Source organism: Malaclemys terrapin, chromosome 7 (genome assembly GCF_027887155.1).
Source record: "Malaclemys terrapin pileata isolate rMalTer1 chromosome 7, rMalTer1.hap1, whole genome shotgun sequence".
NCBI lineage: Eukaryota > Metazoa > Chordata > Testudines > Emydidae > Malaclemys > Malaclemys terrapin.
In genome coordinates this window covers 84305233-84318769 of record NC_071511.1, presented here as the reverse complement: position 1 = coordinate 84318769, position 13537 = coordinate 84305233, and the positions used below count along the sequence as shown (strand labels likewise).

The 13537-nt window shown below is 41.3% G+C and overlaps 2 protein-coding genes across 2 annotated transcripts in view; both read right to left on the bottom strand.

The window, feature by feature from the left end:
* LOC128840963 (hexokinase HKDC1) overlaps positions 1-5853 on the bottom strand; it is a 50905-nt gene extending 45052 nt beyond the window's left edge. The window contains exon 1 of the mRNA XM_054035576.1: positions 5645-5853. Within this exon, the coding sequence (XP_053891551.1) occupies positions 5645-5782 (138 nt within the window). The 5' untranslated portion in view covers positions 5783-5853. The remainder of the gene's footprint in view (positions 1-5644) is intronic.
* Positions 5854-12664: 6811 nt separating this feature from the next.
* The window catches only part of SUPV3L1 (Suv3 like RNA helicase), a 41170-nt gene continuing 40297 nt past the window's right edge, over positions 12665-13537 (bottom strand). Inside the window, exon 15 of the mRNA XM_054035416.1 lies at positions 12665-13228. Within this exon, the coding sequence (XP_053891391.1) occupies positions 12730-13228 (499 nt within the window). The 3' untranslated portion in view covers positions 12665-12729. The remainder of the gene's footprint in view (positions 13229-13537) is intronic.

Genomic DNA, 13537 nt, shown 5'->3' with positions numbered 1-13537 from the left:
TTCAGGACCAGAAGTTTCATCCTCTTCCTCGTCTGACTCAAGTGAGAATGATTCTGGTGCATCAGGAACCGGCAGTCCTTCTCCGTGGGGTACTGGGCGTATAGCTGATGGAATGTTTGAACAATGCACAGTCCACGTTTTCTTCTTTGACATACCTTTCCCAACTGGAGGCACCATGCAAAAGTAACAATTGCTGGTATGATCTGTTGGCTCTCTCCAAATCATTGGCACTGCAAAAGGCATAGATTTCCTTTTCCTGTTCAACCACTGGCGAAGATTTGTTGCACAAGTGTTGCAGCATATGTGTGGGGCCCACCTCTTGTCCTGATCTCCAATTTTGCAGCCAAAATAAAGGTGATAGGCTTTCTTAACCATAGTGGTTATACTGCGCTTTTGTGATGCAAAAGTCACTTCACCACAAACATAGCAGAAGTTATCTGCACTGTTCACACAAGTACGAGGCATCTCTGCTCACTTTGGCTAAACAGAAATGTGTCCCTTTGCAAAATCAAACACTGACAAATAAAAGAGCACGACACTGTATGATTTCTAGAGCTGATATAGGGCAATTTGTTCAGCAGAGTGATGTAAGCTTCATTATGATTGCATCATCCATGACTTCTAGGAATAACATGATGCAATTCATATCATGTATGACGCAATACCAGCTTCAGATTGCATCATTCATTGTTTTGCCTAAAAAGCAAGTACTGTCCAAACCCAGTCATAAATTTATTCATAGATCCAGTCAAAGATGTATTTTAGTCATTTCTGGTTTAAACTGAGATCCCTTCCCTTTATAACTCACTTATCCTCCGCCATTCCCAAGTCAAGGGTCGTATATACTGACCCAATAGCATATCTTGAAAACTAGAGCCAATCAACAATTTTAAGCATCATTTTCATTCTCAGTGACCCAGAATTAGTAAAGTTTGACTACATTTATTTCAGAAGCATTTTGGCTGTAGAGCAGTGTAATCAGGATGGCCCATTTTCAACAGTTGATGAGAAGGTGTGAGTAACAGTAGGGGAAAAATTAGCATGGGGAAATAGTTTTTACTTTGTGTAATGACTCATCCACTCCCAGTCTTTATTCAAGCCTAATTTAATGGTGTCCAGTTTGCAAATTAATTCCAGTTCTGCAGTTTCTTGTTGGAGTCTGTTTTTGAAGTTTTTTTGTTGGAGAATTGCGACTTTTAGGTCTGTAATTAAGTGACCAGGGAGGTTGAAATGTTCTCCTACTGTTTTTTTAAATGTTATAATTCTTGACGTCTGATTTGTGTCCATTTATTCATTTGTGTAGAGACTGTCCGGTTTGGCCAATGTACATGGAAGAGGGGCATTGCTGGCACATGATGGCATATATCACATTTGTAGATGTGCAGGTGAACGAGCCTCTGATGGTGTCCCTGATGTGATTAGGTCCTATGATGGTGTCCCTTGAATCAATATGTGGACAGTGTTGGCAACTGGCTTTGTTGCAAGGATAGGTTCCTGGGTTAGTGGTTTTTTGTGTGTGGTGAGTGGTTGCTGCTTCAGGTTGGGGGACTGTCTGTAAGCAAGGATTGGCCTGTCTCCCAAGATCTGTGAGAGTGAGAGATCGTTCTTCAGGATCAGGGCCGGCTCCAGGCACCAGCGTAGGAAGCAGGTGCTTGGGGCAGCCAATATAAAGGGGCGGCACTCCGTCTGGTATCGGGGCAACACATCCGGGTCTTCGGTGGGAACTCGGCAGCGGGTCCCTCATTCCCTCTCTTCCTCTTTCAGCTGCCGCCAAAGTGCTGCTGAAGAGGAAGAGAGGGAGCGAAGGACCCGCTGCCGAATTGCTGCCGAAGAAGTGGCACGATTGAGCTGCTGCCGAAGTGCCGCTGCTCGTCTTTTTTTTTTTTTTTTTTTGCCGCCCGAGGTGGCAGAAAAGCTGGAGCCGGCCCTATTCAGGATAGGTTGTAGACAGACTCCAACGAGAAATTGCAGAACTGGAATTAATTTGTGAACTGGACACCATTAAATTAGGCTTGAATAAAAAGACTGGGAGTGGATGAGTCATTACACAAAGTAAAAACTATTTCCCTTGCTAATTTTTCTCCTACTGTTACTCACACCTTCTCGTCAACTGTTGGAAATGGGCTATCCTGATTATCACTACAAAAGTTTTTTTCTCCTGCTGATAATAGCCCATGTTAATTGATTAGTCTTGTTAGAGTTGGTATGGCAACACCCATTTTTTCATGTTCTCTGTGTAATATATATCTTCCTACTGTATTTTCTACTGCATGCATCCGATGAAGTGGGTTTTAGCCCACGAAAGCTTATGCTCAAATAAATGTGTTAGTCTCTAAGGTGCCACAAGTACTCCTAGTTCTTTTTGCTGATACAGACTAACACGGCTACCACTCTGAAACCTGACAGCAAAGGAAGAATCTGTCATTTGTTTAAATAGATTCCCTTCTTTTGTAGCGTCCCTTCCAGTTCTACCAGGGTTGATGGTTTGTAAGCTAAGCTGGTGCTGGCACCACGTTTCTGTACTTGTGCAGAGCTGTCAGAGTGATGGCATAGTATTACAAGCAGAAGTCTGTTTATACACAGAAAGGGCTTGGCAAAGCTGTAGAGGATCAAGCCCACTCCCACGCTGACACTTCCACCGTTCCTCGGCTCTCAGTGGGAGGCACCATTTTCAGGGTGAAGGTTCACTCTCCTTGCCCAGTCAAATCCAGGCTTTTCTGAACAGTCAATCAACAAGTGTGCTAAGCCTTCCCCCAACCCTCTCCAGCTTCTAAAATTCATTTCCAACTTACCTTGCTAAGTTACATATTTTTGTACCACAGAGGTAAGTCACTGATTACAGCACAGGTGGGTTGTACCCAAAGGCCATCTCAGCCTTGCCTACGGCAGCATAACCATACGATTTAAATAGGACCTAGTGCTGTGAGGTGCTGAATGATGCCTGGAATTGTGAGCACTGGCCCAATGGGAGCTGAGTGTGCTCCACTCCTCAGAGGAGCAGGTCAGTAGGGAACCATAGGCTAATTTCTTTTCCATCTTTGGAGCTGTCTCTTTTAAACTGCAGCCCGACTTTAGCTGTCTGAGGTGTTTCCTGGCCATTGGCCATGAAAGGGGTTCAACAGTGGAGACTGGGGAGTGCTTGTACAGGAAGTCGTGATAAAGTAATGGTGAGCCACCAAGAGGCAGTTTCATTTAAATGGGAGTGGGGATAGATTGGCCTGTTCTACCGCCAGATATCGATATTTGCATGGATCATTTCTGGAAACTAAATGACTCATTCACAGTCCCATTTAAAACCAATGAGCCAAAATTATCCAAAGCACATAGATGAAAACCCAGATAAGAAACAGGCAAACCTATCAGGTGCAGCCACGACCCTGGGAATAAATTTAGAAATTTATCATCTAAACAAGAGATTGCTGAAAGCATTATATTTTTGAAATATATTTTAAGATAAAGGGAAAGGGCTCTAAGGCACTCCCATATCTCTCTCTCTCTCTCTCTCTCTCTCACACACACACACACACACAATTTTCTCCAGAGAGGCTGATAAGTCTGTGACAGAACTATCTGAATAGTGATCACAAAGTTATTACATCTCTCCTTTTGCAGAGGTCACCCCCTGATCATCAGCTGTCTCTAGAAAAAACAAATTAAGGTGTGTGTGTACGTGCTCGTTAGGCTTAATGTGTATTCTAGTTGCATTCTCAGGCTCAGTTTGGACAATCCCCTTGTTTAGCAGCAGACTGTGGGCAAGTATAAACCCTTTAGGAGCATCTGCACTTAAGATAAGGGAGTCCTTCAAAACAAAACATTCCAGAAAGACGAAGCAGAGCCTCCTGTGATCTCTAAACTGCTTTACAACCAAAGCAAGGTCATACCATTAAGTGGTTTGATTATAAAGACAGGGACCTTCATAAGATCAGGAAAATCTCTATAGAAAGTAAAATTCTATCAAACCAGCTCCCTCTCATCCCATTGGACCAACACAACCCTTGTGTTCATTGTCTCGCCTTTCCTGTGAAAGTGTCATTATAGCAGTGATGAGCTGAGGAGGGCTTTGGCGTCTCCCCACTTCTTTGGTTAATGAAAAATCAGCCGTACCAGAGACAGCTTATATCTAGGCTCCATAAAAATACTTCCAAGTGGTTGGCTTTGATTGCAGCAAGTGGCAGGCTGCCTTTTTTTTTTTTTAAATGTCCCTCCCAGAAACCCAACAATGGCTTGACTCTTCCATTAAAATTGTACATCAATAAACTCAGAGTATTTTTCAGGAAAAAAAAATTAAACACAATTCCAGGAAACATGCTGTTCCAAGTGCCGTTGCTTGCTTCCTTAGTTATGATCATGAAAAAACGCTGGAACACAAACTGAGGTTTATCACAGACCGAGGGGAAAACCTGAGAGTTAGGGCTGCTTGTTAAGATAGGGGCAGCATGTTACCCATTGCAATGTCCACTCATCCTCTCTTTCTAAAAGGAAGGACATTGAGAGAGCACCCAGCAAGCCTACCAGCAGAAGGCACTCTATTTTTCTGGAGGGGGGAGGGAGGGAAATCCAACTTGTTCCATTGCTGGACTAGCCCAGTGGTGGGGCTCATGTCACTCATGGGGATCTTGGCTCATTTCCTCTTGCTCCGTTGCTTAACAGCCTACTTTTGCTTCTGGTTTGCTCATGTATCTTAACAGCCATTCTTCCAGCTCATTAGAGAGAGTGACAATGACAGGGCCCAAAGGCAGTGTAGTGTAGATCCCTCTTCACCAGAGACAGGTGGCAACTAGAAGAGGGTGAGGTGGTGTTAGGTCAGGAGGTGGGAAATCAGGGGTTTAACAGAGATGTAGAAGATTAACTCAAGGAGCGTGCAGAGTGTGAGGGTTTTATGCTGCAGTGCCATTAGCCCACATACCAGCGCTTTGCCAAGAGACTTGACTTCGCTATCTGCTGTGTGCCTAAGGCAGGGCACCATCAGCTAGTTTGTTCGCACATCAAAAGCTTAAAGTCTGGTCTGTCTAGGACTTCAGTGTTTACAAATCTGAGTTTTAATTAACAATAATCAAACATCTTGGCTGAGATTTTCAAAGCCAGATAGAAGATCTGGACTTAAAAACTTTCCCATTAAAATGAACAGGAGTTGTGTGGCCAAATGCCCTGGGGCCCAATCCAAAGCCCGCTGAGGACAATGGGTGTTTTTTCATTGGTTTCAGTGAACTTTGACTCAGACCCCTCCTCAGTTTTGAAAACCTCAACCTCATTGTCTAAATCAAAGTGATAATGCAACCAAACAAGAGTGCAAGTTTCTCATACTATGCTTCACTACAGCAGTATGCCGGAAAGCACTTTGTTTTTGCACATTTTTAAAAAATAGCCTCAGAGTTAACATTGTAGTCTTCCCTTATTGAAGATTATTTAGACATTCACTATGTAGAGAGTTTTGTTTCCTAGAGCTATTCTAAGTTTATCAGATCTGAAGACTAAAGGAAAATAGGACTGTTTTAAAGTCCAAAGATTTACCAACCCTTTGATCTCCATCTCTTTGCCAGGAGCATACTACAACGCATCCACACTTTTTTGCTCATACAGTAAAATAGTCTCTGCTCTCCTGTAACCCACATCAATCTTACCAACAAATAAATTTGGACCTTACCTTTTTGATTTGATCTTCTTTTAGTTTTGTAAAATAAAAAGCTAGTAAATGCACAGCAAACATTTTCTTGACGCTTATTGGTGTCTCAGTGGTGACAGAGCTGCTGTGAATAAGTAATTCCAAAGTAGCAGATCTCATTCATGAGCTAAGTGTTAAAAATACTTCAACAAAGCCATTTTCCCAGAGTGAGATATTAGAGCTCCTGTGAAATCAAGTCCAGGACTTAATCTATTCAGTTTGGTTGGTTCAATGATTAAACTTCTGTCTCTCTCTCTCTCCCCCCTCTCCCCCCAGCCAGTCCCTCCCTTCCCCTGGTACACACTTTATTGTCTAATAGTAAGCATCTGGCTAGCCGCCAAGGTGAAGGGGGGGAAATGATGTGTATTGGCCCATTCAGGAATTTTTACCACTTAACAATCCAGTTACTATGCAATGTTCTTTGCTTAACCCAGCACCATCTTGTGCAGCATTTGACAGACTTCCACAAGAATGTGACAAACACAATCTGCTTCAATGAACTTAGGATCACTTAGAAAGTTATGCAGAGCTGTTGGAATTCAGGATGTTTCTTTCATCTGGTTAGCATTCCAGTTGTTGAGACAAACCGGTGTTTCTTAATCAGATGTATATCAGTTTCTGGTACACACAGCACATTATTCTCTGGGGCTCGTCTCAGTAAGCACTCACTCTCACCCTGGCCAAGCAACATTTGCCCCTAGTTTTACCCCCTTACAATTCCCAACTTGCACACATTATTCTCCCTTTGTCCATGCTGCTTGCAGAGGCAATGCGTGGAGGGTGCGGGAATGTGGGGTCATGTGCCCCCACATTTCTGCCAGGGCTTATATGCCCTGTCCTGAACCCCGCTCCATACCACCAGAACCTTTAAATTGTACCCCTCCCCCTGCAATCAACAGTTATGTGTTGTCTCTGGCTGCTTGTGGTGACAAAATTTAAGACGTATGTCCTCAGAACTGCATATGCAAGGGAAAAATTTGGCCCATTTGGCAGCTGGACAATTTTAATATTAGACTCAGTCTTACTCAGAGACAAATTCAATCATAATTTAAGGTGTGCAGCTCTCATTGAGAGAGGCACCTGTTGACGTCAGGGCTGAATTTAACCGTATCTCTAACTTTTAACGTTTTTGTCAAATAAATACTAGAAACAAGATGAAAAGAGAAAAGCCAACTGAAATGCAAAGATGAGCATGCTGTAAATAAGAGTATTTTTAAACTAGACCTTTCACTTAAAAAAATAAAATTTAAACACCTTGCCAGCCTGAGATCATGGTTCATTTCTCTCAGATTCATCTTTTAGTAAGTACTAACAACACACAGATGACCTGTCTCTTTACTCATTATGTACTTTTCTCATTTGAGTCACATTCCTGGCTGGCCAATTAAATTGAGAGCATCACCTTTTAAACTCCATTCCTCTTTGTTCCAAAGCTCATTGTGTGTCTAATACAGGTTTAATTTTCACTCTCTCATTAGGAATATAAATAAATGTCACATGAAAAGGGTCTCAAAGAATTTAATTACCAAACAGACAAATTTTGTTAATCAAGTGGTATTTGTCAGTTTCATTCTGATAGTGAGTTCAATCAATCACAGGCTTTCAGTGCATCCTTGCTTTGGATAAGTAGGAGGGTGAGGAAAGAAGGATAATTACTGTTTCAATTCAATTGATTTTTCAACATACTAACAGCCATTAAAAATAAGACAAATTGGCACTACTCTGGCCAGAGTGGTGTAGTGACATTAGTGCAAATGACAACTGAGGCCCAAATGAATATACCAGCTTCAATTACCTGTATCATGGTTTGTTGCTTGTTCATACATATTAAATATAGCAGTGTTTTATCCAACAAGCCAGTTACAACCCCTCCCTCCCACTTTCAGATCGTAAAGCATCACAACATGACTTTTATATCTTTGTAATACTCCCTTTGCAGCCACATCCTGAGGAATTATGGAATGTTCTAAAGCGGATGATTATCTCCAATCCAGCATGCAATTACCTTACAGTCAAAGACCATCAGATAAGATCCTCATAACCAGGATGGAGAGCGTTTAACAACGGTGTGCATGCCTCAAAAACATTCCAACACCTGCCCCTACAGCAAGGGAAACACCTGTTAACACCAACCTTCCACAGGCAGGAGATGCTGGTGATGGTTCTGCTGCCTGCCAGCCTCTTTTACTCAGAGTGCTAAAGGCTACACACTCCCTGCTGTGGGGGGGAGCTGACTAAGATTTTCTCACTGGAGATGTTCAGCAGCATCTACAGCCTGCTGCCTCTGAGCAGACCCCCTTGGGACAAAGCTTCTGGTGGAAGGAGAGGCCTGGTGCTAGGGTAGGGGATAGCCACTTCCTCTTCCCTCAAATGTGGTGGAGTGGGTTCATCCCACAGTGTCATCTCAGCACTCAAATGCCTTCCGTGAGACTCTCCCTTCAGTGGGATGTCATTTCCCCAGGGAATCATGGGAAAGTTTAAACATGCGCTAAGGGTACGTATTAACCCAGTTTCCCCTGGTGGCAATGCTGATGTAAACCATAGCATGGAGAATGTGGATTCCAGTGCTCTCTCTCTCTTTGGTAGAGTATAGAGAAAAGGTGGTAAAATGCCAGGAATAGGTAGTTGAGGTAGGAGCTCAGGCTACTGGAGAGGAAGAGTGTAGCTGTCGAGTACCTGAGGTAAGGACACGCAGTCTCACTAGCATACATTTTACATTTAAGACTAAAGAAAGCTCTATACAAATGAAAGCCTAGGTCTCCCCAGTCATTCAGTATCCATTATAATTATTACTTATTATTTATTATTTCTACTGCAGTCACGGCTAGTATTACCCAATCAGGGTGCAAGACACTGCCCATGAACAGAGAGAGACACGCCCTGCCCTGAAGAATTTACAATCTGAAGCCCCAACTCTACAATCACAACTCTGCATGGACTCATGTCTCCAATCATATTGATTTAATTGCAGGATCAGGACCGTCTGTTGGAGACCAATGGATCACTACCGTTTCTCATTTGCCAGTAAATATGTCCCCAAATATGCTTTTCCCCAAATGCTCCTGTGTCCTAAATCTCACGGCAATTTTCAGATAAATCTCATTTGAAGTTTCTCAAATGATTGACAGCTCAGCTATTTTTCATATGTGGTACACACACACACAAAAGCTACAAAACCTTTTTTTAAAAATGTAATCCCTCCCCCCTTCCCTAAGTTTCATCTCAACAAAATACCATGTACGAATGAGCTCAAATCTGGGCGAAATAAATTTATCCAGTAGCCGCAGGACGGGCAAACTTTGATGGAAAAAAGTGACCTTTCTGAAGATTTTTTGGGTTTGGGGGCAATATTAAGTTTCTCCTGACTTGGTTTTACCAGGCGTGGTAACTCTTTCTAATAGCTTAATTTATTAAATTTGTTCAAACTACTTTGATGTTATGCCCCATTCACCCCTCCAGCACATTATTTTCTGACAGAGTGAGTTTTATTAGTTTATCTGGTGCACCACTCTCCAAAGCAAATGCTCCATTCTCAGCTTCAGGAGTCCAATCTTAGTTGCACATTGGAGTTTAGCGATAACAGTATCAGGGAAGTGAACAGTCATCACTTGGCTTCACCCCATGTCAAATTCTCTAAAGCTCTAATTTAGATTTCAGTAAGTGGGAGATAAGTATGTATTTCACCTTCACTACCATATTGGATATATGCATTAGTGAGGACAAATTGCACAAAGTTCAGTTTTGTCTAAGGTTCTCTTTAGACATAACCATTAGCAGCACCAGGCTGCAAAATAATAAGATAAAATGTGTACTTAAGACATCGTCAGAGAGATTGAACAAAGAAAACACCTGGAAGCCCCTATCCAGCAAGAGAGGGGGAAAAAAACTTGTCTTACCCTAACTTCTACACAACCTCCATCTCCTTTCAACAGTGTAAGGATGGAAAGGTCAAGTTGGGTTAGGAACAGTGTCTTCAGAAACAAAGTTGCTTAAAGTGGCTCTTCCAACTGAAGGCAAGTACTGTGTAAATTGCAATTTACATTTTATCAGGGAATCAAGCTTTTATTCCTTTAAAAATGTCAGCTGAAAAGCGTGTTGAATTTTCACAACATAGGAGCACACAGCACAGGCACAAAAACATTAGACACAGGCCATTTGGAAGTGTTCTTGTTTTGTGCAAACTAGACTCGTTAAAAAATGTGTTCCTGATGTAGCTTTGCAACATCAGTTTTGATCATACCATGTGAGGCCAATTTGACAGCAATGTTAATTAGATCTAATGGCAACAGTGCCATTAGCTCAGAAGAAAAGAAAACTTTCTTTTATGAAAACCAGCCCTCGAAATGCCTGAATTAATTTCAGAGCTCTTTCAACAGTTACTATGGAGTCACTATGGGAACAAGCAATGAATTAAGCTGAAGTGCTAATCTCAGCAAAATACCAAAAGAATGCTGTAGAGTTTTAGCTGTTTTCTCATTAGACGGGCTATTGCTCAAACATAAGATTCCAGCTTACTCCTCCAAGTACCCAAATGAAGCCTTTCCTTGCTAAAAATATACATTTAAAAGCAGCCTTGTGAACAATTAAAGGATAAACTGGTTATCAAAACATAATGGAAGCAGGGAGTATAGCAGGAATGTGGGTTTTCTGTGTGCCATACCCACGATGGTTGAGAGCAGGGAGGGGAGTGTTAGCATTATACAACATATTGTTCTGAACTGAAGTTTAAAATTTGGACTGAAGTCTGTAGCCTAAAACTTAAAAAAGCACAGATTTGCAAGTCATCAGAGAACTCCACAACAGCATACCAGGGGGTGCAGAACGGTCTGTATGAAGGTCAGTGGTTTTCACTCTTCACCATTGCACATCAAATACTCAAATTCTAACCATTCTGAATTCAAGCCTCAGAGAGATCATCCTTTTTTTTTTTTAAACACAAAACAAGAGTCCAGAGAAAGCCTTTGCCATAATCTGTCAGACAGCTGTTTAGCTTTGTAAATAAAATAAAGTTACATGAACTTGGAAAACAATTACATATATTTCATAAGCCTAATCGAATACTTACTCTGGGGCTGGTACATATAATGCACTGGAAGTAGCTAAGTAAAAGAAACAAGTGCTTTCCACACAGAAGCTTGTGGATTCTGCTGTACTCAATATCAACTAAAGCTTAATACGATACAACTGGGTGCAAATTAAACCTTTAACCCAATCAGTGTAGGTTTATATCCAGACATTTTAGAAAGTCAGAAATCAGTTAAAAGGAAGTTCAAACTTGCTTTCAAGTTTGCAAAAATTGATGGGAAGAGCTCTAACATCTGAAAATGCCACAACTCCTCTCCACAAAACAAGCACAGCAGCAGAAACAGTGTAGCTTCCTTCCCACAGCCATTACAACATGCCCCAGTGATGAAGATCACTTCTTTGGACAAAAGTCATTTCAGCCTCTAAACACACTTGGTTGGTGTCTTTGAAGAAAGGCCAGAGATCAAGAGCATCACCTTAAAATTATCCAAATCAAACTAATTTAGTGATCAGGGCTAGAATGCTGATGAACATGGGCTAGAATGCTGATGAACATGTGCAATAGGGCAAGAGCATCCTTCTACAAATTGCTTGAAATATCATGTAGTGATTAACTCCATTTAAAAAAAAAAAAAAAACTGTCAAAACAGGGTTTGTGACGAGCATAGCCAGATAACAACGAACTGAAGAAAGATCAAACTGAACAGCCAATTTTCCAATTTTAAGCTAGCTGGGTAAACTTCTCTTAACAGCGTACCAGATATACAGAGGTCATGGATGTCTAAGTGCACTGCACTGCACATTGCACTCTCTCAATTTTTAGTTGATCTGGAATGATGTATTTTACTTCCTCCCCCAACAATTAAGAATTATGAAGGATGATCTTGAAATAAAACAAGAAATACAACACTTTATAACACAGAGAAGAACAGAGTCACTTTGGCTACCTCTACACTTGGGGCTGGGAGTATGATTCCAGTTCACGTAGAAATACTCGCATTAGCTCTCACTGAGCTAGCGTGCCAAAATAGTAGCTGTATTTACAGTATTTAAATACTATACATGGTAGCACAAGCAGTGGCGGCAGGGACCCTGAATATGTACCCACAGGGCCCCAGCAGGTTTGCACAGAGGGCAACTCGCAGCTGTCCATGCTACCACGGCTACACTATTATTTTTAGCTCATTAACTCAATGGGAGCCCCTGGCTCCAAGCACAGACATCGCCTTTCATGAAGGGAATGTAAAAAGTGTCAGGGAAAATATACAGATTTTTGATTGTACTCAAAGACACAGCATTAAGAAAGCAATTCGGGGAATTTACAGCTAGCACCACAAAACCACCTATTCACAATGTCGTATTTTTACAGTATAACATTTTTGGCTTTGCTTGAATAAGTTCATGTCTAGATTTCCCCCAGGGTAAAAATAAATGTTTTTAATGTATCAATTTTTTCCCTAGAAGCCATCAGATAGAAAGAACTTAAAAGGGCTATGACCTTTCCTCCACAATTTCTGTGAGAGAGAAATACTGTAAATTGCCCACATCTAGGACATTAACAGATAAATGCTTTCCACCTGATTACTTCAGATTTTCAGGGAAGGCAAAGGTTGAAAGGCATGAGATTCTAATCTGATTTCCTATGAAGTTCTATATTACCATTTATAGCACTTATCTGTTGAACTATGTACTATACGAAGGTGTGGAATGATTAGCTAATTCATTACTAAGGAAATATACCTGACCATTATGGTAAAAACAGTTTGTGTGTGTATTTTGTAAGGATGTTTTAGGTTCAAACTTTCATATAGGAACACACTATTTCTTATGCTGAATGTCGTGGTTGTGAGAAAGTGCATAACAAGTCAACAAAAGCAGAATTAATAAAATAACCTTTCAGCTTACAAGACTCCATCTCTGAATATTTGCTTCACAGAACTAATCACAAGGGGAAAAAATGCAACAGCACCAGTGTAATCCAGAGATGCCAGAAAAGGTCATTTATTCTATGAACAAAAATTAAATGGAATTAGGTCATTATTTCACTTCTTGTTCCCTGTCCCCTTTGAACCATTCTGATCATCTCTTTTTCCAGTTGGGAAATTTCCATTGTTATTGTGATGAACCTGCCACTCTCTTTCCAGCTGTTTCAGCATTTCTTGGGTAAGGAGTCCTTCACGCACTAGTCTGGCAGCAAGAGATCCTTGTCGGTGACTTTTCATATTCGACTGTACTTCAGCAGGTCTATAGCCCAAAGCTTTAGATCCCCTTATTCTCTTCTGTCCTGGGACCTTTGTGGCACTTGAGAATTGCTCTTGGTTTGCTGCTGGAAGATCTTCCAAGTTCAACATCCTGTCATTAACTTCAGTTCTCTGAAGAGGAAAGTCATCTGGTACAGCTATAGCACCAGAAACAGAAGTAGCTTGTGAAGCTCTGATAAGCGTTGTAATGTTGCGCACACCAATTTGTATAATGTTGTCTAGTTCTTTCTGGATGTCCCGTACGAGGCTGGCATCTGGGAACATGTCCATAAATCGGTAACTGAAAGAAAAAAATGTTTTAAATTTGCCAATATAAGAACTGCTGTAGGTTAATGGAGTAAGCAGAGATCAAGCTGCTGTCTTACTATTTTGTGGTATATAAGTGACCACCTATCCGCTCCCACCCATATGCCTCTTCTTTGTGTATCATATTATACATTGCCTCATCATCAGAGAGGATCTTGACAGTACAACTGTTGCATCTGCTCAGGTTGTACAAACAGTAGGTTCTACAGAAATCTGTTTAACTGTCAATGTGACATTCTCCCATATAGTGCTAAATTTGTACCAACATAAAAACATGGCTTCC